General features: G+C 42.1%; 1 protein-coding gene across 9 annotated transcripts; it reads right to left on the reverse strand.

The window, feature by feature from the left end:
• Positions 1-39: 39 nt before the first annotated feature.
• Positions 40-27,629, reverse strand: arhgef6 (Rac/Cdc42 guanine nucleotide exchange factor (GEF) 6). Of its 9 annotated transcripts, XM_054792832.1 has the most exons (23): positions 27,218-27,629; positions 26,265-26,348; positions 22,588-22,672; positions 18,898-19,013; positions 17,864-18,089; positions 17,742-17,794; positions 17,211-17,305; positions 16,882-16,977; positions 16,561-16,683; positions 15,326-15,464; positions 13,451-13,510; positions 12,087-12,233; positions 11,436-11,522; positions 11,156-11,237; positions 10,932-11,047; positions 10,649-10,828; positions 9,018-9,038; positions 7,879-7,975; positions 5,262-5,348; positions 4,885-4,984; positions 2,996-3,050; positions 1,323-1,453; positions 40-1,241 (listed from the first exon to the last, which is right to left on the reverse strand). In XM_054792832.1, exons 1-22 carry the CDS (start codon positions 27,380-27,382, stop codon positions 1,328-1,330), a joined length of 2,340 nt encoding a protein of 779 aa, XP_054648807.1. In that variant the 5' UTR covers positions 27,383-27,629; the 3' UTR covers positions 40-1,241; positions 1,323-1,327. The 9 variants fall into 9 exon arrangements, 8 of the variants coding, with proteins under 8 accessions (XP_054648807.1, XP_054648808.1, XP_054648806.1 ...); XR_008572968.1 differs by lacking the exon at positions 2,996-3,050; XM_054792833.1 differs by lacking the exon at positions 40-1,241 and having other exon boundaries at positions 1,260-1,453; positions 4,885-4,981.
• Between the last annotated feature and the right edge of the window lie 295 nt (positions 27,630-27,924).

Consider the following 27,924-nt stretch of genomic DNA (forward strand, 5'->3'; position numbering starts at 1 on the left):
CGTCTACCATAGGAATGTTTCCACCTTCAGTGACGCTGCTCGGTTTAGAATAGGAAATTTTTAATAAAAGAATGACACAGTAAAGTACAGAGTGCTTAGAAAAAAAAAAAAACAATAATAATAATAATAATCATAATTGCATAGAATTTTTCAAAGAATAGGTGGAGATGAAGACAAGTGCTCAGTGAGGCTGTAGGGTATTAAGAAAGTATTTACACAGGAAGTAAGATTGCCTTTACACCTGAAAACATGCTGCCTCGTACCCACAATTATTATTCTTATTAGCTGCAAGTTTGCACGTGCACGGTACAAGTGCATACAACCTTTGTTAGCAGGTGTATTTGCACTGCTCTCTTACGATGTGCTGTGCAGTATAACAAGTCATGCACAGCAGTGAGAAGGTCAATTATTGCATCCTTGGACTATCACTGAAAACATGCACTGCTCTGAAAAAGCTCATCTGCAGGCACCTTTTAGGCTTTATTACACACCCCCTCTTTTATCCTCCATGGAAGACCTCAAGGTTGCATCTGCTAAAAGCTACATATTGAAGCTAACCATTCATAATATTACCTTTGCACCACCTCCAATCCTACTTAAGAATATTTCCTGTGGTTCTTTGCACCTCCCACAGAGTGAGCACAAACAAATGGATAAACAATAAATAAATAATGCATAAAAAATCCAAAAATCATTATAGTATATATGTTATAATTATTGAATATTGATTTTTCCAGTAAGTAAGAAGCATTATTTTTCTCTTGGTTATAATGTATCTCAATGAAACAATGAAATCAAATGTTTCCTATTATACATTGTGAGCATGTCTTATTACAATTGCATAGTGGTCCAGCCAAAAAGCCCCAATGTGCCACAGGTTGCACACCCCTCTTAAGGAACATTCTTGCTGCTTTTGATATGAATTGAAAAGCTAAACACTATGAAAGCTGATTATTATTCCCATTATGAGGGTCCTGGCAGCAAAAAAAAAATGACGCTAAGAGTGTAGAAATAGTTGCCATGGTAACAGAACTCCATAGCGTCCTGCTTTTAAGCTTAAAAATGCAAGTGGACGTTCTGGTGATGACATAGCGTCCAATCACAAGCAAGTAAAACTGTCCAGCTGGAAAGTATGCATGCTTTCCATTGGACAGCTACCATTATGCTTATATTAATAACATGGGACATATGTAAGGACATGCTAGAATCATGTCCATATGCATTTCAAGTGTGTGTGTGTGTGTGTGTGTGTGTGTGTGTTACGTGCACACACACACACACACACACACACACACACACACACACACAGTCTGGCTGCTGGATGTGTTCAATGACCAACCCCATCATCCCACGTGCAGTCGTTCTTCTGCTTGGCTAGTTTGCGGACCACCTTCTCCAGCTCTTTGCGAGACTTCTGCTCCTCCTCCAGGAAATGTTTCATCCATTGGTTCTCCTGCAAATCACACACGGTCATTATTATTAATACAGTCAAACCTGTCTTAGCGGCCACCTTTATAGAACGGCCACTGAAAAATCCCCTGCAGCAAATGTACATGTTATAGATCCTGTGTATAGCAGTCACCTGTCCAACGCGGCCAGCGGCCACCCATTTTTTCTCCCTTGGTCAATATCTGACCGCATATAGCGGCCAAATTACCGACTCAAGTAGAAGCTTCATGCACGAAAAACTTTTGTTTTTCAATCAATGAAGCCGTCGTGTGTAGACTTTAATTACTGAGTCCTAGCTCAGTCACAATCATTCACAAGATCCACACAAACTGTCAGTTGTTCCACATAAAAAAGCCGTCTTCTTTTGAGCTTGCTATTTCCTGGTCAAACATGTAACTTTAAGAGCATTTGCACCAAAACATTACCGCAAAGTAGGCTGGGAACAGGACGTGCTCCCAGCGACGCTACAATAAAAAAAGGAGCAAAACTGAGTTCGGCTGTCCTTAATTGAAGTATTTTAGAATGTACTCACGTTATTTTTGATCAATCCTCATCCACAAATCCATCAAAGTCCTCATCTTCTGTATCCAACACAAAAAAAAGCTGTCTTCTTTTCCGTTCGCTACTAGTCTGTTAACTTGTCGGTGTTATTCAGCTCCGAAGCAAAGAAGGAAACTTCTCCTGTTGCTTCTGCCAACTTTATTTATTGAACGCGGCCACCAGAGAGGACACAGAACACACACACACACACACACACACACACACACACACACACACACACGTCTCGTCTCTCCTTCCTGCTTGCCCACAAGGCAAAGGTTAAACAAGCCCCACTACATAGCTGTCCAGGCAATGCCTGTAACAAGTGACAACGTTTATTTCCTGGTGTGAGACAATGTGCACAATGTGTGTCAATACTGTAATGCTGCTTGTTGTGGGGAAGGAGAGACTCACGTCGCCGATGCACTTTAATGGCTTTATTAACAGCGGAGAACACTGCAGGACTTTACATCCACGCCAACATAAACACACTTCCCAACTCTCTCCAAACTCACAGCTAGAACTGAGCCTAGCTCTCCTGCTCGGGACGCCCACTGTCACTTCCTGATGAACTAAAGCTGTAATGTCACTCTGCCGTATAAAAAGTAAAATATTAAAAACAAGCGTAAGACATTACTATCACAGCTTTGTTCTGTGGGTCGTGGATAATAATAACAAGCGTAGTAGTGCTGTACAACTTTTATCCGCAGTCCCACAGTGCCCTCTACTGGTCAACATTATTATTCCCCCCCCTTTTTTTTCTCTCTACTGATCAACATTCAAACTGGATGGCAACCTGTCTATAGAGGCCACCTGTCTATAGCGGCCACTTTTGCAGACTCCCTCTAGTGGCCACTATAGTATTATTATTATTTTTACAAACATCTCAGTACAAGCATGATAATAAACATTCATACACGCTAACATACTGTAATACCACAGTGATTGCAATCATTTGCGTGTAGATAAACAATATTAGAGCCATTGGTGCATGCTAACATAATACCTTTTTGAGTTCGTGAACTTCATCTTTTAAAGCATAAACCGCGTCCACCAAACTCCTGGAAGAAGAAAAATAGATGAAGATATTTAGCACTTAACATGTTGCTACCTGAACTTTAACCTCTTGGAGCGTATTTGCCCAGCGGTGGGTAAAATGGAGCTAATTGCATGTATAAAGTTCATGCCAACAGCGTTAGGAATATTTCTTACTAGTGAGTTCACAGAAGCATGGGGATAGGCTCAAACAGCATAGTGGAAGTAGAAAAGCGGTATTTGTTGTGCTAGCTAAATTGGATGACATATTGGGACAATCATGCAGGATCTGCACGGAGCAGAGGAGCTTCTCAGCTTTCAAGTGATACTAAGTGACACTTGCCACACACCTTTTCATTTGGCCAATCCTCCATTGTTTGCATGACATCAGGATTTGACCAATCAATTCAAAGATTGAAATGTTACTTTTATACATTAGAATTCTCCCAACTCGGTTTTATGATGCCTTTACTCATGTTGTTTATTTGATTTCAATTCATTGCTTCCACACCCAACTGTGGGTGGAGGTGGGGCTGCTGGCCAGTCCACACACAGAGTGGTGCAAGTAAAGTGGTGCTTAAGCTTGCAAGCATTTTGCCTCTGCATGTGTGTGATTTATTTATGTATTTATGGCCTGAACAGCGTGAAGATGAGTTAGTGCACTGTTTGCCTTCTGGTTACGCATAAATTACACACCCGGCACTGAAAATGGTGCGCATTGGCACAAACTGACCACACTTATTTACACCTCATCAAGTAGTGTTTACGTCTAGTGCACGGCAATAGTATAGATGACGTGCATTGTTCCTGCATGGGTATGCACTGTCACCACTTCCTGCATCCATGAAGGAGCCCCAGCATTACTTGGTCCCTCTGTGTCCCGCATGACGCCGCGCAACAGCAGGCATCACCCCATAGCTTCATTTACTCATGTCCCTGTTCAAGAATAATACCCAATGTTCATTATTTATTCACATTCCATTTTATTTACACAGACTTGATACTCCATTTTATTTTTGGCTGTGATCGTGATTTTTATTTAAGTGCAATTTTTGTTAAAAGAGACTGTGAGTCCATATTATTTTCACTGTTTTTTTTTGGTTGGTTTATTTTATTATGTTGTTTGTTTGTTAAATTGATCTGATTTTAAAGCTCTTGACATTCCAATTACAGTGTTAAATACTCCTGAGAAATTAAAGCCTATTGCTTTAGATACGGTATACTGGCATTATTATGCCATATATTATCATTACATTCATAAAAAAATGCCCACAAAAAAGGTTGACAATATTATTGTTTATCTGCAATAATATGTAGGACAATTATTGTTAAGGAAAATGTTTTATGGTGACAGGCCTACTCAGGACAAATATACAGCTCCACTTCGTCAAATTCTACTTGTTTGAGTCCTTCCTACCACCAGGTGTGCACAAGCTACAAAGAAATCCAAATGTAAAAACTAATAGAATATAAGATACAAAATATCCGTATCAGTCTTGAGAAGCAGGAAGTGATCGGTATGGACTTTAAAAATAAATATCATTCATCCCTAAGCACTGTACTTCAAATAGTGGACACAACAGGACAAATGAATGCAAACTAACGTACCTTTCAATAAAAACATGTATGTAGTATGTTTATTACTTTGTTTCTAGTGGCCTATAAGCTGTTTCTCTCATTTAACCAAAATATTGGAAACAGCCCTGCAGACAATAACAATCAATATTCTCATATTTGCCTGACTGTTGCAGTACTTGCGTTTACTTGTGGTACTGTATCTGACAGTGTCAGCATTATTATCTGACTTCCTATTCAAGGTTATTAGTGGAAGGAACATCAGTGATGCGTTGGTGTTCTTACTTCTCCTCAATGACAGTCTGCCCGTTGCTCTTCATCTCCTCCACAATGATCTTCTCCTCCTCTGGAAGGAGCACCTGAGGCACACACTCTTTACGCACTGCTGAAAACATAAACATACCATTCAAACATTAACGTGTGGAGATGTGAGAGTCAGAAATGCCCTGGAGGCTGAACGGTGGTGCATATGGTTTACGGTCAAGCCTCACAGTAGCTGCTTTGACTCTTTCCATTTCAGACGGACTGTTTCCATGTTGTCTGAAAACATGACTAATACTGGTTGAATGGTTGTCTGACTATGATTGACAGGTCAGCTGGGATAGGCTCCAACTCCCCAATGACACTGAAGAAAATGGATGGGCACTGCCCGCTGGACTAACCTGTGCTAGTGGAGTGCAGGCTGGCTCCTGTGCAGTAGGCCTCAATCACTCTCAGGATCTGAGCATCCTCCTCCAGAGCCACCGTGCCTGTACACAACACAACACACTTACTAAAACTTGGAAATTGGTTTCAGTTGTTGCAGATGTCATCAGCTCATTTTATTCATCTGTTTTGATAATTAGGTGGTTGTATGCAGACTGCTGGTGTCAGCAACCCATACAGTAGTTTGTACAGATAAATCAAGGAATATCATCAGGTTCTCAGTAGTATTTCATGAAAATAAATAAGTAAGAACCACTGCGCTAAAGAAACATAACTACCATCATAAAAACGTGCTCACGTTATGCTCACAGCCCAACGTGCCCAACGCCTGTCACACCTTGACGAATTAGCCAGCTTACGCCAAAATATAAAAAATTTGGCCAATACGCTGGCGTACATCAAATAAGTTATGTGTAAGTTTTGTATAAGTTAAGAGCATGCTGAAGCACGCCGGCATATGTCGTAGTACGTCAAAGTACGAAAATTTGGTGCATGAACCAAACTTTTCGACGTATGTTTCAACGTATGATTCATACGTCCCGCATACGCGGGCAATAAGTTATGCGATCGTTGACGCCCGTTCACACACGTTATTTGTAAATTACACACAAGTCGTAATACGTCAACATACCTTGAGACAAAACTGTATCTTCTTGGCAAGCGTTTGGTTGAGAAGAGATGGAGGCTGTTGTGTTTGCATTAGCAGCTTGACCAGTAGAGGACACTGTGACAGTGGGAATGGAACCAACTTTTTTTTTAATTATTATTAGGCGTTAGAAAGGCGTTAGAACCTGCGTCATCTCCATCAGAAGCGCCTTTCCCTCAGGTTGGTTCCATTCCGTGTTTTTGTTATCCAACTGTTAATTCTTAATGCCCATGGTTTGATGCACTGTTAGTGTAATTTGTAATGCAGGGGTCTCAAACTCAATTTGCCTGGAGGCCGCTGGAGGCAGAGTCTGGTTGAGGCTGGGCCGCAAAAAGGGATGGATGACAGTATGTAAAGGAGATTAATGATAGATTATGAAAAGTGGAATATGGAGAAAGCATACGTTCTTCCCCAGGGTTACAGAAACAGGCAAGAAGGAATATGAATATGAAATATGAATGAAGAAAAGCAGAAACAAGGGGGATAGGAGGAGGGGGGCAGGAAGCGCCAAAGACATCCATGAAGTAATGTACTGTAAAGGTGTATCAAAACAAACCCATCTTTGTGTAATTGCACATAAAAGGAGAAATTAAAAGTGCACTGTTACATAGGTCGGAGTTTCGGAGAAGAACAAACGCACAGCAGCTCTCTGAGCGCCATCGGCCATGATGGAGATCGCGACAGGCAGACATAGGCTGCATCACAGATCACAACGACTCGACTCACAACGATTCAAGAGTTTTATTGTCATATGCACAGTAAAACAGGAAGTTATACTATGCAATGAAATTCTTATTCTGTTCATTCTCCCAAAAAAAGAAAGAAAACACAAGAAAATGAATAAGAACAGAAGAAACATTAATACCAATAAATAGATCGGCGGAGAAGTAGCGGCGCCGAGCGGAATCAGCGGCTTCACGGCTTCTCCTCTGCCTAGCTGAGTGGAGGAATGAATGAATGAGCGAAAGGCGGTGAGGCGTTGGACTTACTGCCCGGCCGAGGTCCCGCCCTTGAGAGCCATATACCTCACCATGATTGGTTCGTTCAGCCGAGGTCCCGCCCTCGAGAACCATATACCTCACCGTGATTGTTTCGTTCAGCTCCGCACACAACAAGTGTCATTCATATCAAACTTGTGGGCCACACGAATATTAATCTTTCATATTAAGACGGGGGCCGCGAGTCTGAGACCCCTGCGCTAATGCAAACACAACAGCACTCCATCTCCTCTCATCCAACGCTTGCTTGAAGATCCCCAGCGGTCTCTATCTCCTCTCAGCCAACGTAAGAGAGGCAAGAAGATTCAGTTTTGTCTCAAGGTATGTTGACGTATTACGACTTGTGTGTAACTTACAAATAACGTGTGTGAACGAGCATCAACAATCGCATCACTTATTGCCCGTGGATGCGGGGCGTATGAATCATACGTTGACATACGTCAAAAAGTTTGGAAAAATTTTGGGACGACTTGGACGTACTACGACGTATGCCGGCGTGCTTCCGCGTGCTCTTAACTTATACAAAACTTACACATAACTTATTCGACGTACGCCAGCGTATTGGCCAAATTTTTCATACGTTGGCGTAAGCTGGCTAATTCGTCAAGGTGTGACGGCCTTAAGAAGTAAATGTGCAAGCAATGGCAATGTGCACGGAGGCATGCACACATTTTTACATTAGGGAAAGCAAGCGGCCACTGAGCAGGCACATGGCACAACATAGACCAGCTAACTCTTCAGGTCAACACTCTGCATGGCACAACAGAGACGGATCATCTGTATTTGTATTCTCTGCTATGGGGAAAAGGAATTATCTTGAAAGAGTCCTGAAGGGTCAAGTGTGGTTTAAAACCCTCTAAATGTAACCCGTCATCACAAACAAACATCAGAAGTTGCCAATGTTGTACAGTAAGAGGAAGTAAGTCCTACTTTTCCTGGTGTGAACCTCATCATCAGATGGCTTCCTCTCTTTCTTCCTGTTTCCAGGCAGGAACTTCTTCATGGGCCGTGGGCTCTTGCTGGAGTCCTGGAAGAGCAGGAATACAGCCAGTGAGTCTCCTAGCGACGCTACGCTCCTCTTGAAAGCCAAGGCTCCAAACAAACACACAGCAAACACAAAGCAGGCAGGTATTCCCACCGAGATGCAGCTATTCACACTCAAATCATTACAGGAGTTATGGCCGTATGGACAAAAGTATTGGGTCATGTAGCAATCCACAAGATACTGAAGGGAATATTCCCGAGGTAAGACCTCAGCTAAGAGAGCTCTAGTTTGATGGGGTTGCAGTCAGGGCTCTGAAGTTCTTCCACACCAAACTCATCCACCCAGAGCTTGATGAACATAGAAAAGGGGATGTCCCCCAACATTTCCCACATGGGACGCATACAAGTCCAAAAGGCCCAACTAAGATGATGAAAGCCCAGCTGATTGATAAATTCATCAACCAGTTGGGAGGGGTTTCCTAGTATTTGTGCAGTTTTCCTCTCTAAGCACCTTAAAAAGCTGAAAAGTGAAGACTTAAAACGGTTAACTGATACACCGCAGAGTATATAAGTTCTAGATATAATGCTGCTTTTTTTTATATAAAGTCCTCCAACGGCCATAGGAAATGCTTTGATCCAAGGTATTATTATCATTTAGTGGGTTTAAACAAGGCCCTTCCTTACTTTCAGCAATAAGGGTGGGATCATATGTTCTTATATATGGCTCTTGCCCTGTAGGCTGTCCACCCTGCTCTAAACCAACCAAACCACACCTAAAAGTTCAATCTATTTCAGCTTAAAAGGTCTTCAACCTTCGTCATCTGGCATCAGATAGGCTTAAGAAAATCTACAGGTTGTTAGGTTCTTGTTTTGACAGAACAAAGTCTATCTGTGTCAATCTGAATAGTGGAGCTGCTGTTTTTTTTTTTCTTTTTAATGAAACAAGGAACATTTAGTGCAGGAAACCCAGAATATAGCAGACATGCAAGTTTTAACAGGAAACCACAATGTGAAGTCTCTCACACACACACACACACACACACACACACACACAAAGAGAGACACACACAGAATTCTAACCTTACCTTCATGATATAAGACATCCTCTACAGACAACAAAAAGTGGAGAAAGAAGAAAAAGTGCATGAAAATATGACAGGAGAAGGATGTGATGGAGATAAAATAAAATAAAAATAAAATAATATTATCACACCCTAGAAACATCCTCTATGATCTGTGTGGTGGAGAGAAAGGCAATGAATTGTGGGATTAGAACATAATTTAAGGTTACTGCTTATTAATGAACAGCAGTGGCTTAGTAAAGTCATGCAAGTAGTTATAAGTACGTACAAGAGGAATTCAGTGTACACAAATGGAATAAGAGAAACCAAACATGAGACTTTTCTCTGAAAAAGCAAAGAAATACAAGTCTAAAGTCAATGGTCGCTATATTAGGTACACCTGCATAATCTAATGAGCGCCATTTAAAGGAAAATTTAATCCATCACCCCCAATCCTTATGTGAGACATGAACACTTTACGGTGCGCTCTAAAGATATAAAAACAGACAAAAAGACTTAGCTCAGAATGCACGTGATAGGACACACCTATTCCTCCTATAAAGCCTTCTGAAAAAAACCTCTAAAAAGCGCCAACAAGGCTCCATTTCCACAATGTCAGCTGCATATGAACCACATTGTTATTATTATTGTTATTAGCATTGTTACACCCAAGAAGTACGCTACTGGTGTAGTGACACCTCGCGACTAGCAACTAGCTTCACCACACACTCACTCACAATGCCTCAGGCCAAATCAATGCACCCAGGAAGGAAGTTGCCAAAATGCTACAAGTATTCCATGTTATGATGAATGTAGCTGTTACTACACGCTCACAGCATGGATAGAAAACCACTGAACCTTGTTGGAGCCTTTTGGAGGTGTTTTCATAAGCAGTCTTTCTAGGCGGAATAAATATTCTCCGAATATGTTGCCAACAGTAACCAGTAACGAGCTCGATATCACTACAACAGCAAGAATTACCAACAGCATTTGCTCATATTGGGGCCAGGAGACGTGTGTACTGAACTGCAAAAGGTACCAGGCACCTATTAGACTGAAGGCATTTATTTTGTCCATCCATCCATCCATCCATCCATCCATCCATCTTCTTCCGCTTATCCGGGTCTGGGTCACAGGGGCTGGTCCAGTGTTCTGCGACCAGGACCAAATCCACATTGCACCTCCTGTTCCCAGGTAGCCTTATACTGTACTTGAGACACACCCTCTGCTCAACCCTTTTTGAAAAGGGGGACCACCCTGGTCTGCCAATCCAGGGGTACCTCCTGGCTTCCACGTCATGTTGAAGAGACGTGTCAACCAAGACAGCCTCTCAACATCCACACAATGGCACAAAAAAACAATAAGAAAGTACAAATAATGCACTATTAACCACTAAAAACGCTGCGGAAAATACAGAGCTGCTGTAACTAGCTGCCACTCGGGCGGCGCCATCTTGAAACATGAGACCTCCGTATCAAATGCAGTCTATATCGATATGAACGATATGCTCGTTTTTGATATCGCCCAGCCCTAACATAACACATGCCTAACCACTAAAGGGAGGATAATAAGAGCAGAGCAGGTTATAAGTGCAGTTAACTGAATGTTCTTCACTACTGTAATCACACCTCAGGCACCGCTAGTTCTGCTCCTACCTCTTTGTAGCCCAGTGCAGCTGAGGGTTTGAGGGGCGGTGCTGGGCGCAGGCAGCTGAGCGACCAGGGCTTGCTGATCTTTGGCGGCTCCAGGGGCCCACGGCTGAGGCCACCCAGACTGCCAAGGTGAGACATATGGGTAGGGGCACCCACCATGCTCACTGACTTGCCCTCTACATTCTGCATGGAATAAACCAAGTCAGTGATAACAGTTTTCCACAACACACTGGGTTATGTATGGTGTGGGATCCATGGTGCTTTATGTGCTCATGTGTCTTTTAACCTTTAAGATGGTGCCCGCTGGGCTGCCTCCTTTGCTAAATGGTTGCAGGTGCTCGAGCCACTCCTGCAGCTCTGCGGCGCTGCTGCAGAACACTGTGATGCGCTCCATCATGCTTCCTGCACAACACACACACTTCCTTTCAGGGTAATCAGAGTCAAGACAGAGCGCTTCTGGCAAGGCTGCATGTGTCTTGTAGAAGCTGCAGCGGTGCTTCAGATCCAAACCTGTGATGTCAAATGCAAAGTGTGCACTGTCTGCATCCTCTGCATGTCTCGTCACTGTGGTGCCCGTCAGCAGCAGCCTTCCCTAGACAAACATAATAATAATATTATGTCAAAGTTCACCTCTTTTTATGGCATGTCTGTGTTTTTCCCTGTATGTTAAGGGAGGTCCTCATCTTGCTGGCTGCAAAACAACTTTACCTTTGGGTACCATTAACCTCACCTAACCTAACTTTCAGTGCAATCCATCAAGGTTCAGTCAGGTGATGAAACCACCACTTGCCTGATAAATGAAGCCACTCATCCGTGGACTGGTGGACAGCATTACTAGAACATTGGGGAAAAGCATCAAGTAGCGCTCATCTTTATCCTGAAAGAGACACGTCAGTGTTAATGAATCTCGTCTGTGTGGTAATGACTGGCTTTTTCAACAGGACAACGCTGCACTTCACTCTTTTGGACCATCCTGTGTGTTCCCCTCATCTAAATCCAATGGAGAACATTTGGGGATGGATTTACACAAATGAACATGAGTTCCAGACAGTGAAGCTCCTCATCCGAAGAGCTTCGTTAGCGAACTAACAAGTGCTGGTAGCCTAGGCCTTCAATACAGTAAGAGTGGGCTGACGAAGCTCTTTGGATGAGGAGCGAAACATCTGACACTTTCTTCTCAGAAGTAGAGATGACGTCTCAAGAAGCCTTTCCCTCGTTGGACAACTCCTGCATGACTGAGAGCCTACACAGACGCATCCTGTTTGCAGTTTAGGTAATTAAGTACCTTGTAGTATTAATTGGACCATCATATGTTTAACCTGCTATTATCAAGCAACATAAGAGCTGAAAGTAGTTGCTCATGCTAATGCCAATTAGCCTTTTGAAGCTAAATCTTACAAATGGTTTGGCCGGGTGACCTTCATCTATGGCTCTCGCTCACCTTGCTGGAGCCATTCCTCACGTGGACCTGGGACATGTAGACCACATGACCCAGGCTCTTCATACTGTCCCCGTCCCAGTCGCGGACCGGTTCTGACAAAATTTGGAGCTCCAGGTTCTTGCGCTTTCGCAGGTCCTGGCTCTGCATCTTGAGTAAAAACATCATCAGATCATGAATGGCAAGTCTGAGGGATACTGGCATCCACTTGAGATGCCTAAATGTTCTTATGTTAGTATATCATGGAATGCTTTGGCACAGTACAACAACAATGTGTCTTTTTAATTCATTATGGATGTCAATATGACCGAAAGATGAGATTATACATCAAATCTTTCAGATTTTTTATCTTTATATTACCAATTTAAATGGCTTTTTTGTACCATTACCTTGCTTTTTGTAAGTTTCTAATATTAGAAATTCTAATATGAAAGATATTGAAATTGTTGAATGAAATAGCTTCAATGACATTTGTTTGCAAATAAATGTAATTCAGAATGAGGGTTGAATAATTTGGATTGCACATGTACTATATCCCCTAGCAAGCAACATTGTGAATAAATAAAAGCAATTTGCATGATTAGTCAATCCTATGATCCTGCTTTTTTGCCTAATCTTTGATCTTCTTGTGGAAAAAGACATTGTGTTCTTTGATTGAGGTTGACCTAATGTTAACTCACAATCACTGAAATAAATAAATAAATAAATAAATAAATAAATAAATAAGCAAACAAACAAACAAACAAACAAACACCTAAAGTGGTGCTTGCTTAATGTAATAATACTGAGCCAAATTGAGAGATCTGGGCATGCCGACAGAGGCTGTGATGTGGCATTAATTGCGCCTCCTTACAACTTGTACAAGATGCTTTCACTGGTGTCTATTTTGGTCAGACTTGAAGGTCCTCCCAGAAAAGTCATTCTACACAACACAATATTGAATATATCATATTCAGTGTATTTCAATTTTGGTGACATTTTCAGACATTTAACAGGGCCACCTCCTACTCAAAAAGGAAAAACGACACAGTAAAAGTTGCCATTTTCCACTGCAAAAGAACACGTAAGGACATGCAAAGTCACACTTCAAGCCGGCCCACCCGACCACACCTTCCGAACCTGCAAAGTTTAAACAAGATGTGCACATTTCAGTCACAATGATGTTTTTTTTCCTTCCCCTTGCCTGAATCACCTCATTGTGTATTCTTACGAGGACGTGTGCTGCTTCGCTGAGGAAATTGAAAAGCTTTTCCTCTTTTGCTCACGTCTACAGATCTCTCTCACCGACACAGTGAGCAACTCGCTTTGACAGGACAGCTGAAACTCTATTTGATTGCTCATTTCAGAATTGGGAACCACACACTTACCACTAAGCTCCTGAATGCTGCCGTGGCCTTTACAATGTCAAGGAAGTCCGGGTGAGCTTCCTGTGGCCAGCACATAAAACACAAGGCAAAGAGGTTAGCATTGGATAATGGTCATGGTTTCATTGATTTTCAACGTGCATATACGTTACATTGGAATACATCACATAGCACAAGTCACAGTTGTACATGTTCCGACTTCCCATCCGTTCCACATCAATTGCAATACATTTGTTCACTTCCAGTGTTGCAAGTACATTTGATACCTTTCTATCTTCTTCTCTGGGTGGGCTACGCCAGTTGTGACAGGGGTACATGAATAAAAATAAAAAACAATTAGCACCTAACACCTAACACTCCTAACACCTAACACACACAATTACGAGTATGCCTGAACGCCTCATGGCACAAGGAGAATGGAGCAGACAGCAGACAGAGTATTAAGTTGTTCATTTCTCTGCATGCATCATATAAATAAATACCGTACATTCCGGTGTTTAAGCCACACCCACTAGATTTAGAGGAAAAAACAAATTTGTACATATGGCATGTCTATGCCATAAAAAAGACATATTGTGGCACGCACGAATCCGTGAGGACCAGGGAGCTCTTTGACAGTGGCCATCATGAGCTATGACTAAACTCACAACAAGCTTGTCAACGGAAATCAGAAACCGCAGGTGGACATTAGTCAGTATAACTGTCTGACTCATGGTGTCATCTTAGATATAAGGCTAAAATCATCACACAGCAACTTAACACTCTAAAAGGTATACCTCAGAGAGTACCAATACGAGTTTCAAATAAAAAACATCTTCCCATAATGCATTATTCCCAGCAGAGCACTTCATTGGCCTACGGCCATGGATGTCGGGCCACCATCTGGTGGCCAAGCAGCCAGGCACAGTACAACACATGATAGGAAGGCACTCCAGCGGGTGATCAAGACCTCACAGAACATTGTTGGGGCAGCCCTCCCCTCACTGCAAAACATTTATAAAACTAGAGTCCTACGAAGAACACACAACCTCATCAAGGACAGCACACATTCACAACACTCATTATTCACACTCCTACAGTCAGGCAGACGCTACAGGAGTTTGAAGTCCAGGACCACAAGGCTGGCAAACAGCTTTTACCCACAGGCCATCAGGCTTCTCAACGAAGCACTCACACACGCCGCACGCAACACACACACACTCATAGCATTTTATTTATTTATTTATTTGTATTAATGTCTCTTGTGTTGTTGTTGCTTACTTTATTGGTATATATGTTTATGTTTTTTATGTTCTTATTCTTTCTTGTGTTTTCTTTCTTTTCTTGGGAGAATGAACAGTATAAGATTTTCATTGCATAGTATAACTGCTGTTTTACCATGCACATAACAATAAAACTCTCTTGAATCTTGAATCGTGAATAGGATGATTGCTTATCTATTTATGAAAGGATGATTACGTATCTATTTATAAAAGCTACATAGGATTATTGCTTATCTATTTATGAAAGGATGATTATGTATCTATTTATAAAAGACATGTAGGATGATTGCTTATGTATTTATAAAAGGATGATTACGTATCTATTTATAAAAGATCTGTAAGATGATAACTTCTATTTAAATCTATTCTATCATATCTATTTAGCAGTGCTCATGACTAACTTCATTAAAATGTCACCTTGGAAGTATACATTTTTCACCTGAAATGACTATAAAAAGAATGAACCATTCCACGATGCTGAATATCTTAAGTAAACAAAGATAAAAGGTTCATGTTTTTTTTTGAAGAATGCAGGAGAAGGGGTACATCATGTCTGAAGGCTACCAGACTGTAAAAGGTTAGGGAACCACTGCCCTCCTCCATATATGACACATACCTCCACATGTCTCTCCAGCTCCTGCAGCAGGGTGGGGTACTTGTCCAGCCTGATGAAGGGCTTGCTGAGGCTGGTGGTCAGCGTAAGGATGCCTGGGGCGCTGGCTCCTTGGATCTCCATGAACTTGTCAAGGTCCTCGCTGGTAATGTTTATAAAAATGTCTTTTTAATGATGTTCTAAGAGTCATAAGTCTCCTTACAGCCTGTTTATAAAAAACAAATGTGAGAAATATCTACAGTATCATCTTCCTCACTTGTTTGTGCCACCTTTGATGCGTTCAAACACTCTCTTTTCAGGTTTTGGCTTTTCGCGACTATTCATAAACACGACTTATGACCGCTTCGCTACATATCTTACAATACAGCTTGGCGCTCTGCCAACTGTCAGTCAGCTACAGATGTGGGCAAATAGGCTAACTTAACATTATGTTGCTGTTCAAATGGGAGTGCAATGTTAGCACTTTGGCTATGCTAGCTAGTGTTGCTAACATTCGTGTCCTCATGTCCCACTGCTTAATGTTACATTGTTGTATGTCATTTGTCAACCATACTGTATTCATGATGAAAAGTTTATTGATCATCAGCCAGTCCTACAATTTCTTGGCTAAGGGCTTTTTCATTCATGTTTGTTGTGTTGTTTAGCATTAGTTTATGTATACACCACATTTCCAATGTGGGTCTTGGGGGGACACCTGCTATAAGCAACGTAGAGCCCACAGAACAACTAATAAAAACACCTTTTTGACAGACTATACATAACTTCATTATGAGAGTTAATTAACATAGTAAATCACAAAGGATATGACCTTTTATGCTACATAGGGTGTGAACTTACTTCATATGCTATGGAGTCATGATGACCAAAAAGCCCACCTGTTTCTACACTGACCAGACACAACATTAGGTAACACTGCGCAATCAAGTAGTGTCTTCCAAGACAGATGTGTTATAAAATGGCGGCATAACCACCACTGTGCATATGCAAAGTTAATAGTGATGGAGCCACTACTACGGTCCTCGTGACAGCATGGGCACCATCCAATACAAGTTATGCCATGAGAGTATACCATATTGTATGTGAGCCTGACACCCAGTGGCGTTAAGACTAACTGCAACGGGACAAAAACATTCCTGTGCACACTCATCAGACACAACATTAGGCACCCTTGCACAATCTGAGAGCCAATGTTCCAAATGTTCAATGACATGCTACCCTACGCTGCTGCGTGTGCTTACCTGTGGTCAGTGAGGATGCAGACGGCCGAAGGGTGGCTGCAGCAGTAGGACAAGTAGAGAGACTTGATCTGACACATCACATTCAAGTAGCATCCCGCCAGACGCTGTTGACCCTCTGGTACTCTGTGGTGACAGTGGAGCTCAAGTCAAGCTCGGGTCAAGAGAGAGGAACATGTCTATTAAGATAACACACCTGGACAATCAAATCTACGACCTGCCTTTCCCAGGATTAAAAAAAATGGACTGCATAACACTTTTGGTTATCTAATTGGTGGTGTGCCTAATGATGAACCTGCTGCATAAATATTCAGTCAGACTTACTTTGCACATTCCTCCAATGAGGCACACAAGCCCTGCTGGAAGGTGAGTATCTCCTCCAGGTTTCCACACAAGGTGGCGCTGTCTGCACTGCTCAGCCTGCAGACGCAATAATAACAAGGTTACACAGAAGAAGACATAAAGCCAAGATTATATACAAATTCAGTTTTTCCACATGTGTAGATTAAGTGTATAAAAGAGGCAGTGGACTGTTTATTAGATTCACATTTAACACAAGGTCTATATGCATTTACATGCAAAGACTTGCTAACGATTATAATCATCAAATTGTTGTTTTTTTTTGTTTGTTTTTTTTTAAGGCTGTCTCTTACTTGTCACTGGTGTGTAACGGTCGCAGGTAACAACTCAGCAGCGTTTGCAGCTCTTTGACGAACTCTCGCTCGTGTTCCAAGATGTCCTGTACCACCTGCAACACACACAATAAGTCTAAATGTCCATTTTAAACCACTACCAGAACACCAAACCAAATTTTGCTTCTAATTTGACTGAAAATGTCTGATTTTGCTGCAAAAAATAAATACAACCAGCATTTTAAAACAATAAGCAAGCACCAAACACAAAGAAAAGACTAAAAATGTTGTCCTTTTTCTTCTAATTTTAATCCAAATGTAACATTTGAAATAAATAATACATTTCAATAATAAATAATAATAATAATGATGAAATGAAAGATGTTAATGAAATCACAACAAGCCAAAAAGATGTGTAGCTTCTCAGCCCAGTGGAGATTTTTGTACATTACCAGAATGAGAAAAACTGACCGAAGAGACAATTTCTGTCCATTTTGAGATATCAAGTGGTGTTGTATGCTAATAAAAAGAAAGCATCCAGTGTGAACTCACCACGCTGTAGTAGCTTTTGGTCAGCTGGGTTCCTTTAGGAGACACTGGTTTGTCTACAGAGGAGGCAATAAAGATCATACAGTCCAACAGCAGTCTTGTGTTTGTATTTTGTATCAACTCACCGCAGGACTTGACCTCACGCACGTAGTTGCTGGGGAACCAGCCCGTCTTCCCACTGAGAGTACCCTCCCACCATCCGCCTTCTTCCTGCCGCGTCACAGCGATGACGTCCCCTTTGTTGAAGGATAGCTCATCCTCGTTGTTCTGCTTGAAGTTGAAGCGGGCCTTCACCACCAGCTGGCCGCCACTACCCCCAACACCACCGCCCCCGCCGTTCTCAGACATCTCCTGAAAAGGTGTGACTTGTCTTTCAAGGAGCACATTCAGTATTTGGTCAAAAAACTGAAACTCTTATTAGGATTTTACTTGAGAAACAAAAATTGCTTTTCTTTTTGTGTGAAACGGAAATTGGTGGAAACAACCGTTTTGCCTGTTATTGATTATGGAGATGTGTTGTATATGAATGCTTCTGCTAGCTGTCTTAGCAGGCTGGATAGTGTGTACCACGGGGCACTGAGGTTCATCACCAAATATGGTCCCCTTACTCACCATTGCATACTCTATTCCAAAGTTAACTGGACATCTTTATGTGCCCGACGCCTCAGTCATTGGTAGGTGTTTATTTACAGAAGCATTGTGGGCATTACTCCTTCCTATTTGTCTTGTCTTTTAACAAGGAAACATGGAAGTCACCATCTCCGATCTATGGATACTCTACAATTTGTCGTCCCCAGAGTACGATCTGAACTGGGCAAGAAAGCTTTTAGGTTTTCAGCACCAAATGCTTGGAATAATTTACAATCTGAACTTCGATTTCAAGCCCTTGTTACACTGAATGAGTTTAAAGCTCTGGTGAAATCATTACAGTCTACCTTGTCTGTGTGCCAGTGTTTTATGTGAGCAAGTTTTTTTAATATTGTGTTGTTTATTGTTTTTAATGTGACTATGCTGGTGCCCTCTTGGCCAGGTCTCCCTTGTAAAGGAGATCTTTGATCTCAATGGGACTAACCTGGTTAAATAAATGCTAAAAACTTATACCTCATGCATTTGTGGAGCCTAATGGCTGAATAAGGAGAGGAGAGGCGGCGGTGCATACCACTGGTTTGGACTGCCGCCGCAGAGAGCCTTTGGATTTGGCAGAGGAGGTCGTGTGCAAGGACTGACTAAGAGATTGGGTGCCGGGTTGTTGACATGACCTCTCTGCAGCACTGTCTGTGGATGCACAATATGCACACTCTTTTATTCTTTGCTGCAACATTAGCACATGAATTAGTGTTAGCTAATTAGCACATTATTTGTCTTTGCCTTTTACACACAACCCGATCAAGTCAAGTATTGCCGCTTTCACACAGAATCCTGCAACATATACAATACTTGTGTTAGCAGAGTCAATTGCTTCCTTTAGAGCAGTCAGTGTACAACCCGTATAGCAGTGTCGATTTACCATCCACTGACAACACACAGGCATTCTTTTCTAAATAGCTGGCAACACAAGTGAGTAGCAAGATCATGGCGTCTTGCCTCCGTGGCATGGTCTGGGGTGGCACGAGTGCTTCTGGCACTGACAGAGCTGCGGTTCATTGAGGGAAGACAGACAAAGCCTCGCCATCATAAATGCTAATAAATAAGAGAGCACAGTGTGACTTTTCCATGAGGGTTTATCCAAGCACATGTAAAAATGTCTACAATGTTTTCAGGAGAATGAGACATGCACAAACTAACATTCACATCATTCGTCATTACTGTCCTCATCATGATTTGTTTTTACATTTGTAAGGCAAGGAAAGTTTATTTCTACAGTACAATTCACACGCAAGATCATTCAAAGTGCTTTACAGAAAAGAAGGGTACAATCACTTCATAACATCATTCCATAAATCAAAAAACCATGACATTAAATTCCCTAAAATCATCCCACAAAATATAAAAAATGTCAAATGACTATAAAAGTGAATAGTGCAGATGAAATAGTTTGAGTTGTGAAGTTGAATACAATTGTTTTCAGCCTGGATTTGAACGTTGCCAATGTTGAGGATCGTCTGGAAGACTGTTCCACATCTTGGTAGCATAAAACTGAAACGCAGTCTCACTGTGTTTAGTCCTGACTCTGGGCACCCGCAGTAGACCTGTCCCTGAGCTTCTCAGAGTCCAAGATGGTTCATGTGGCTCTAACATGTCACAGATGTACTTTGGCCATCTAGATCATGGAAAGACTTGTACACAAGCAGAGCTGTTCTCTGAGCCACAGGAAGCCAGTGCAGAGACCTGAGTACTGGACTAATATGCTCATATTTCCTGCTTTTAGTCAGGACTCCAGCAGCAGCATTGTGTAATTTGGCTGTTAAAGTTCAGATCTGAGTCCATTATTACGCCTAGATTTCTAACCTGATGATGGGTTTTAGAGAAAGCATCTCAAGGTGGCTAATAACATTTTCTCTTTGCTTCTGTGGGCCAAAGACAATGATTTCAGTTTTGGCTTAGCTGGAGAAAATTGTTTTGCATCCACACACTGATTTGTTTGATGCAGTGACAAAGTAAATCTACAGGACCATGTTCACCGCCTTCAGTGACACGTAGATGTGAGTGTGGTCTGCATGGTTGTGGTAGGACACATTGCAGGCGTGTATTAGCTGGCCTACAGGAAGCATGTACAGACTGAACAATAGGGATCCCAGGATTGACCCCTGGGGAACCTCACAGGTCATAGCCATTTGGTCTGAGACTCAAGAATTCCACAAAATAATTCAAATAATTCAAGTGTTAAGAGTGGACATCATGCATGAGACAGACAAAAACAAACAGGAAGGTGGGTAAAGTGTGTCGGCATAGCTTAGACTTGGTAGCAGCATTCAGTGACGGGCATAAGAAGCTGACAAAAGGGGGAAAAAGCGCTGACAAAATCATTTTGAGGCTGGAACAAGAAAATGAACAGAGACTTCTTCTGCCTGTTTGCTCCAATTAAAAAAAAAAAAAAAAAAACGATTCATGAGTAGAGAAATGAGGTCCAGAACCTTGAAGGGTTGTTGTGTGCTGTCTCTCAAGGCCATAAACTCATACTAAGTTTCACATAGTCATTCTGTCTAACACCAAGCCCTCATTTACACTTATCAACAAAGGATGTCAGGATGTATCCAGCTCAGGAGGTAAAGATGGCACGCTGTCATGCCAGCTGGCCACAACTAGTAAAGACAATCACCATGATCAAGTGTTGCATGGGACATATTGACCAACAGGAACAAAGGACTATATTGCATTGTTTTACCAAGCACTACACTTCAGTACACTTCATTTATCTTCTTCAAAGCTGTTATCTTGCACTACCTTGATCCTCTTGGGCATGGAATTCACCAGAGTTGCACAGATTGTTGCTGAAATCCTCTTCCACTCCTCTAAGATAACATCACTGGTGGAGCTGATGGATGTTAGACACCTTGCACTCCTCCACAATTCTGCTTGGGGATTGGGTTGAGGTCTGCAGGAGACATACTCAGCCACTCCATCACCTTCAACCTTGGTAGCAAGACACTCATCATTTTGGAGGTGTGTTTGGGCTCCTCATGTTAGAAAAGTTAGAAACTTTCCCAAGGGAACAAATCACAATGTCACGGTACATGTTGGAATTCATGTTTGCTCTCATTGAAACGCAGCCAGCACTCGTGTAGCCCTAGACCATGACCATGATGCAGCCCCCCCATGCTTGACCATTCCCATGGTACTCACTTAAGACAATACACTAGGTCCCCAACTTACAAACACAATTGGTTCCAGACGACCGTTCTTATGTCGAATTGTTATGTAGAGGAAAAGGTAGTATTACCAATGATATCGGTACTACATGTACGTGTATACATATACAGTATATGTGTGTGTATGTATGTAAATATGAGTTTGGATGCAGTAGTAATATTAAACCAGGATAATTAATGAAAAAAACTAATAAAAGTGATATAATAATACGTAATGATAAATGTTATTTACCTTTGAAGAGGAGTGGTCGAGCATACGTCGTTGTGGTGGAGTTGGAGGGGGAGTTATTGAAAAAAAGGACAAATCGTTGTCGTTAGACTCTTCTAAAAGAGGTAGTGTTCTGTGGGTGGTGTAGAATTAAGCAGGCCTATTAACTCTTCATAAACTTTAATCACACGCACCGTCCGGGTTGTATAATTTAGCTTTCCATTTAGCTTTATCTCCCCAGCGTCTAACTCTTCCTCTGTTGGTCCTATTAGCTCTAACGCTGCCTCTGTTGGTCCCATTAGCAGTGTCACAGTGCCCTCTACTGGTCAAGCATGTACAGTAGCAGTATAAATACTGATTGAGCGACTACAAGGCAAAATAAATTAAAATATAGACCAGTCGGCTTGTGTTCGTATCCGCGAATGTTTGCTCGTCAGGTGTTCGTAAGTTGGGGACCTAGTGTATTGGTGCTTGTCGAGTCATTTTCAAATCTATGCTGCTCTACAAGCTGTACACCGGCTACTCCAAAGTATATCCATATGGTACTGTAATAACCAAGCCTGGTGAAATGTAAGGTCTGTGCTGGCTTTTACTTCTTATTCAGAAACAACTTTGTGCTTGAGGATGGAAAGTCCACAAAAATTAGTTAGAAGTCACCGTTACCGCTGATGAGTTTTTTTTTCCTTTGACAATTACACAGCCCACCTGAATAATTGATTAAATGTGGAAAACTGTTAGAGCGATCAATAGTGTAAAATCACCGCAGCCCCCTTGTTTGCAAGGCATTATGAGAAGGTCGGGGAAGGTCGGTGAAGGACGGTCCAGCTCTTACCTTGGGTGGCGAAGTTGACAGCCACCAAAGTGGTCAGGACTTTGCCAAAATTCTCTCCGCTGTACAAACACTCAGGCTCAAACCCCTGCACAAAACATCGTGAACAGAAAAAATATTTCAATGGGCTGCACGAACAATGAAGCACAAATGGCCCTCACGCTGATAACGACAGACATATTAAGCATGACCTACATTCTGCGAATTAGCAGCCCATAATAAAACACACTCACTGCTCACATGCATACACAACAAACGCACACATACACACTGCTGCTGTCTTGCAGCGTCTCACACAGCTATCTGCTTTCCTTCAGCGTATATGGTTGCACATTTTAAATAAAACATCTTAAATATAGAGTTGGAGTGCTGCAGCTAGTTGTCAGGTCTCAGAGAGTGGAGACCATCACATCCTCTTCATGAGCATCATTACATCCTGCCAAGACAACCTCTCTGTTGTCATCCATCCATCTATGTTTTATGCCGCTTATCCTCACTAGGGTATGCTGGAGCCTATCCCAGCTGACGTTGGGCAAGAGGCGGGGTACTGGAGTGGATTGGTGGCTAGCCAATGTACAGATAACACATGAAAAAATGTTAATTACCATTCAGCTAACGGAACGTACAGGCATGAAGTCCAAATCAATATCCTTGCAGTGCTTTATCTCCATGTTCTATTTAGAATCACTTGCCTGGCCTTGGCTCACCTCCACATGTGTTTTTGTGTCTCCATGCAAACTGGGGCAATCCATAACCGCAGCAGCTCACATGACATATTGGTGAACGAGCAGCAGCCCCTATTTTGCCAGATTTAAGACAAACTGAAGCTCAATCGTGACCACGTACTAATAAATCTTCTCATTCAAGAAGACAAGAGGAGCCTTGAGCTGTTACTGCTACTTCCTCTTTTTTCAACCAAGTGCAGAAGTGAAAACAGTATGACCGTCTTCTTTGAGCAGTCATCATATTTGCTGCGATATTGAAGGAGGAGGAGAAAAGAAAAAGGCATGATGGCATCAGTGAGCTCCCCATGCGTGCGTGGGTTTTCTCCGAGTACTGCGGTTTCCTCCTACATTCCAAGAACATGCATGTTAGGTTAATTGGTGACTCTACATTGTCCATAGGTATGAATATGAGTGTGAGTGTGAATGGTTGTTTGTCTATATGTGCCCTGCCATTGGCTGTACCTCGCCTCTCGCTCGGAGTCAGCTGGGATAGGCTCCAGCATACCCCCGCGACCCTAATTAGGATAAGTGGCATAGAAAGTGGATGGATGGATGGGATGGGACATCAGTGAGTAAAAGATGTGCCTCAGACTGGCTGGCCATGAGCTTCTGGCTTCATAAGGTCTAATTATGGGCTTGGGGGACCAGGGGGGAACCTCCCAGACATAACAAGCCAGCTGGGCAACAGCGAGTACTTCACCACTGGCACAAACCAGATGATGTGACTCCAAACCAGACCAGATTATTTATAACGATGGAAGGGAAGGGAGGGAGACATTACTGTCCGGTGTGACACTCCCAACATCTGCTACACATTCCCTTCATGATAATGGAAGCATACAGCACCAGAGGACATACAGTCCGCTCAGAAGTTTACATACACCAATGTAACCTTTTATGCAGCCAGAGAGACACTACCAGCTGCAGCCAATCATGATCACTGATGAGAAGTTAATAGAACATGGCCTTATCAGTATTTCTGACCCTGTGTAAAAAAGAGAAAATCCGAAATACGTACAGGATATTGGAAGATGTGCGCCTAAATATTGTTTTTGGAAAAAGAAACATTACCATTCGTTAATAAACACACATTCAAGCCCATTATATTCCGATACATTCTCTCTCAACTTAAACAAGAGTACATCTATCCCTAACCAATGCCATCGCTAATATCCTATTGTTCTGGATTTTGATGCTGTAGGAAAAAAGAAATTAAATACTGTAGGATACCATATCATATCCCTATGTAATGAACTATTTTGTGAATATTCTTCACTCATATAGCAAAATCCTCTGTTACCAAACGCAGTTTGGCATACATTTAGACATTTCCAGCACGGTTCAGGATGCACTGTGGGCTTATTCCAACGTAATTCAACAATATTTTCTACATTATTGACTAGGGTTGTCATGAGACACTCAGTTCATGAGACAAGATGATACACGGGACTGGGTGTCCGAGATTACATTTAAGAAAAATACTAATCTAAAAAAATATGAGAATAAATTGCAATCCACTCACATCATTTGTACCGTTACACTCTTCTGCACTCTGTGTGTATGCTCGCGGCCCCGCCTCCACCCACTGACACAAAGAAACTGTATGACTGACAAAGGGCTCACTCCGTTTGTGCTGCTGTTCTCGGGAACAAATGTGCCAAGGTGCGGAAAGCAATGCCTGTTTGGAGCCGAGAGGAAAACACACGCACGCACATGGCAGTATATTGATGCTGGCAAAATTATTGTGTTCAATTACATTTACTGTGTGATTAATTCATTGATTTATTTATTTATTTTCATCCCAGGCCTAGTGCCCACGAGACATTATTCTGATATTTTTCTGAACGAGAAATCTTGTCACATTTTAATCTGGCAAGATCTTGTGACACCGTATAGCAGGTGAGGACGAGGAATTCATCAAATATATTTTAATAAATGCAGTTTTGCTGTATATATTAGTGAACATTTAGACATATTCAGCACTGTTCAGGGTGTTTCCACTCCAAAATATGAATATTTCACAAGTAGACCAACAACTAGACCAAATTTTTTACACCAAGTGCCACCTCAAAAATATTTACCTTTGCAAGAGTCACACATGTGTGTGGTTCAGCCGACTGCGTGTTCTGCCCTGGACTCCAACCAAGGTCAGCAGAATGAGAGTCGAGAGCACTAGCTATCGAGCTAAAAACCCAGACTGTGAACCCGACGTCCAGCGTGACTCAGGGATTGGGGTTTACCAGTGTATGTCTGCACAGCCTCAATGGCTGGCGCCCGTTACAGAAGTACCACTGCTTGCTGTCACGCGTTAGCTTTAGTAGGTTTTGCAACCTACTAACTAGATTGTACGACATTTTGAGCCCCAATATACTAGATAGTATACCACTAAACTAAACTATATGGTGCTTGGAAAAAAATTGGAAATTGGACATTTCCAACCTCGATATAGAACAGTGAGGTGTTCCTACTAAAACCAGACTCTCAGCTCTCAACTATGATAATTATAAAGTCAAATCTATTCACACACAAAAGTACTTACAAAATAACTTATCATGGTCGCTCATGTTTGTTTTACTGGGACCTTGTAAGCCCAAAGTAGGATATTTCCTACTTTACAGCTAGTCTTGAATGTAGCACATGAGCGTCCAGTCAGGTGGCTCCTAACTGCTGGTGCAGGTGTTGCTATCATATACTCTGATCTGGAAGGATTTTGGCCAGTATCAGCAAACAAGCAGTAATAGTCAGTGAAGTAAACACTGAAACGTTTTCTAGTCATTTCAAACACAAAGCTGTTGTTTCTGCTTATCTTCTGTCTTCGTGTCTCACCTCACTAGACATGGAGGGAAACACGATACAACAAGCACACAAGTCCACTCAGGGGAGACATGCGCTGGGCTAATAGGGCTAACAATAACGAAAAGGTGGTTATGGACATATATAATATGTATAACTTACCTCCACTTTCAAGGACAAACATCCTCTTAAAAACTCTCGAATGTTGCCTATGCAGTCAGCTTCGGTTCGGGGATCCGGGCAGTACTGAGAGCACAAACACACGAAATAATACAAATATATGTGTGGACACTTTTTAAACGCCCCAAATCGAACCTTGTGGCATTTAGTATAACTCAATAGCATTTAAAGTTCGGCAATCGTGGTTATTGTAATGTAAGTTTATGAAACATGGTGTCTATCAGCGTCCCCTTCATGGAGACATAAACGATTAATGCCGCTGAAGCGCCAAATTACCGCCGACAGACACAAACATCCGCTTATGCGGACGACTTTCAAAATAAAATATTACAGTTCGAATTCTGGGATGGAAAACTGTGAGGATTGTCCCTCTGTGAAATGGCGCGATTTGTCTTTGTACGAATTGATGCTTCCGTTGCGTGTTAGAGATATGCAAGCACTGTTTTTAAAAGTCACTTTACGCACTGAAAAAAGCGATTTCCTGTTGTGACGCCATCTTTACAAAACAAGAGGTCGAATCGGGAAGCAGTTTCAAGGAGGAAGTGACGAACTCTTCCCTGTAAACTGCTATCGACTTACCCATCTCCAGGCACGTTTTACATCGAAAAAACACACTGCATAATGTATATACACTGTAAATAAACTGTCCTTACCCATGCATACTCCTTTTAAGGAAAGGACTTCCTGTTTTTTTGGTGGCAAGTCACACTCGTGTCAAGAATGCGAAACATTTTCTTTAAACAGTTGAAAACTGGCTCAAAGTTTAGTTAAGCAGCTATAATAATTAAGTCATGAAAAAGATAGCTAGTTTAAACTTTAAAAACAGGCGGCCTACGCTGACTTGTTGTCTGTGTTGACATCAGACCCCTCCCTTCTGCTCCTAGTCAATAGTGGGCTATAGATCTTTTTTGCAATAACTTTTCTCCATAACTCACCTTGGCAGTGAAGGCAGGCACAAGTCGCTCCACCAGCTTGCACAGGACGAGGCCATCCTTCAGGGAGGTTTTCAAGAACTCCCCCGGATCGGCGACGTTTTTCTTGGGTGAGCTGAGCACCCCCAGCGATATTAACCACGTTACGGTCTGCTCCTCTGGGTTCATGGCGCCGTCACAACGGTCATCGCCTAAACAGCACTCATGCCTGGGAGTATGCAACTCGCAGCCCGCACTTCTGCTTCAAGTTCGGCTACAGGCGTCAGAGGAAAGAAGGGGGTGGAAAGGAAGGAAGGAGGGCTGTTACTACATGCCAAAAAGTGCTGATCACCCCTACTGGCAAGTAGGCACCTCAACAATAGGCAGACTAGAGCATGAGTTCCATGCAAACGAAGTATTGCACATCCGGGTGTCTTCCTCACATAGCAACATGTGAAGATTTGTGAGCAAGGGTTTCAATAGAAAGCCAATGTGGGAGTGTCAGCATCTTTTGCACAATACACCAAATACTGTTGCATCAAGCCAGTTCATGACTGATGATTAGTGCTCATTTGTGTGCTTTAACACTCATTTTACACTTGCTAGGATACTGAAATCTTGCTACGGAATTTGCTAATAATGTTGATATTAACATAAGTGAAATTAGCTCTTCAAACGGCTGCACTTCCCAGGTACTGTTATAAAGCAACAAACCATATGGGTTAGTCATG

Source organism: Dunckerocampus dactyliophorus, chromosome 11 (assembly GCF_027744805.1).
Source record: "Dunckerocampus dactyliophorus isolate RoL2022-P2 chromosome 11, RoL_Ddac_1.1, whole genome shotgun sequence".
Lineage (NCBI taxonomy): Eukaryota > Metazoa > Chordata > Actinopteri > Syngnathiformes > Syngnathidae > Dunckerocampus > Dunckerocampus dactyliophorus.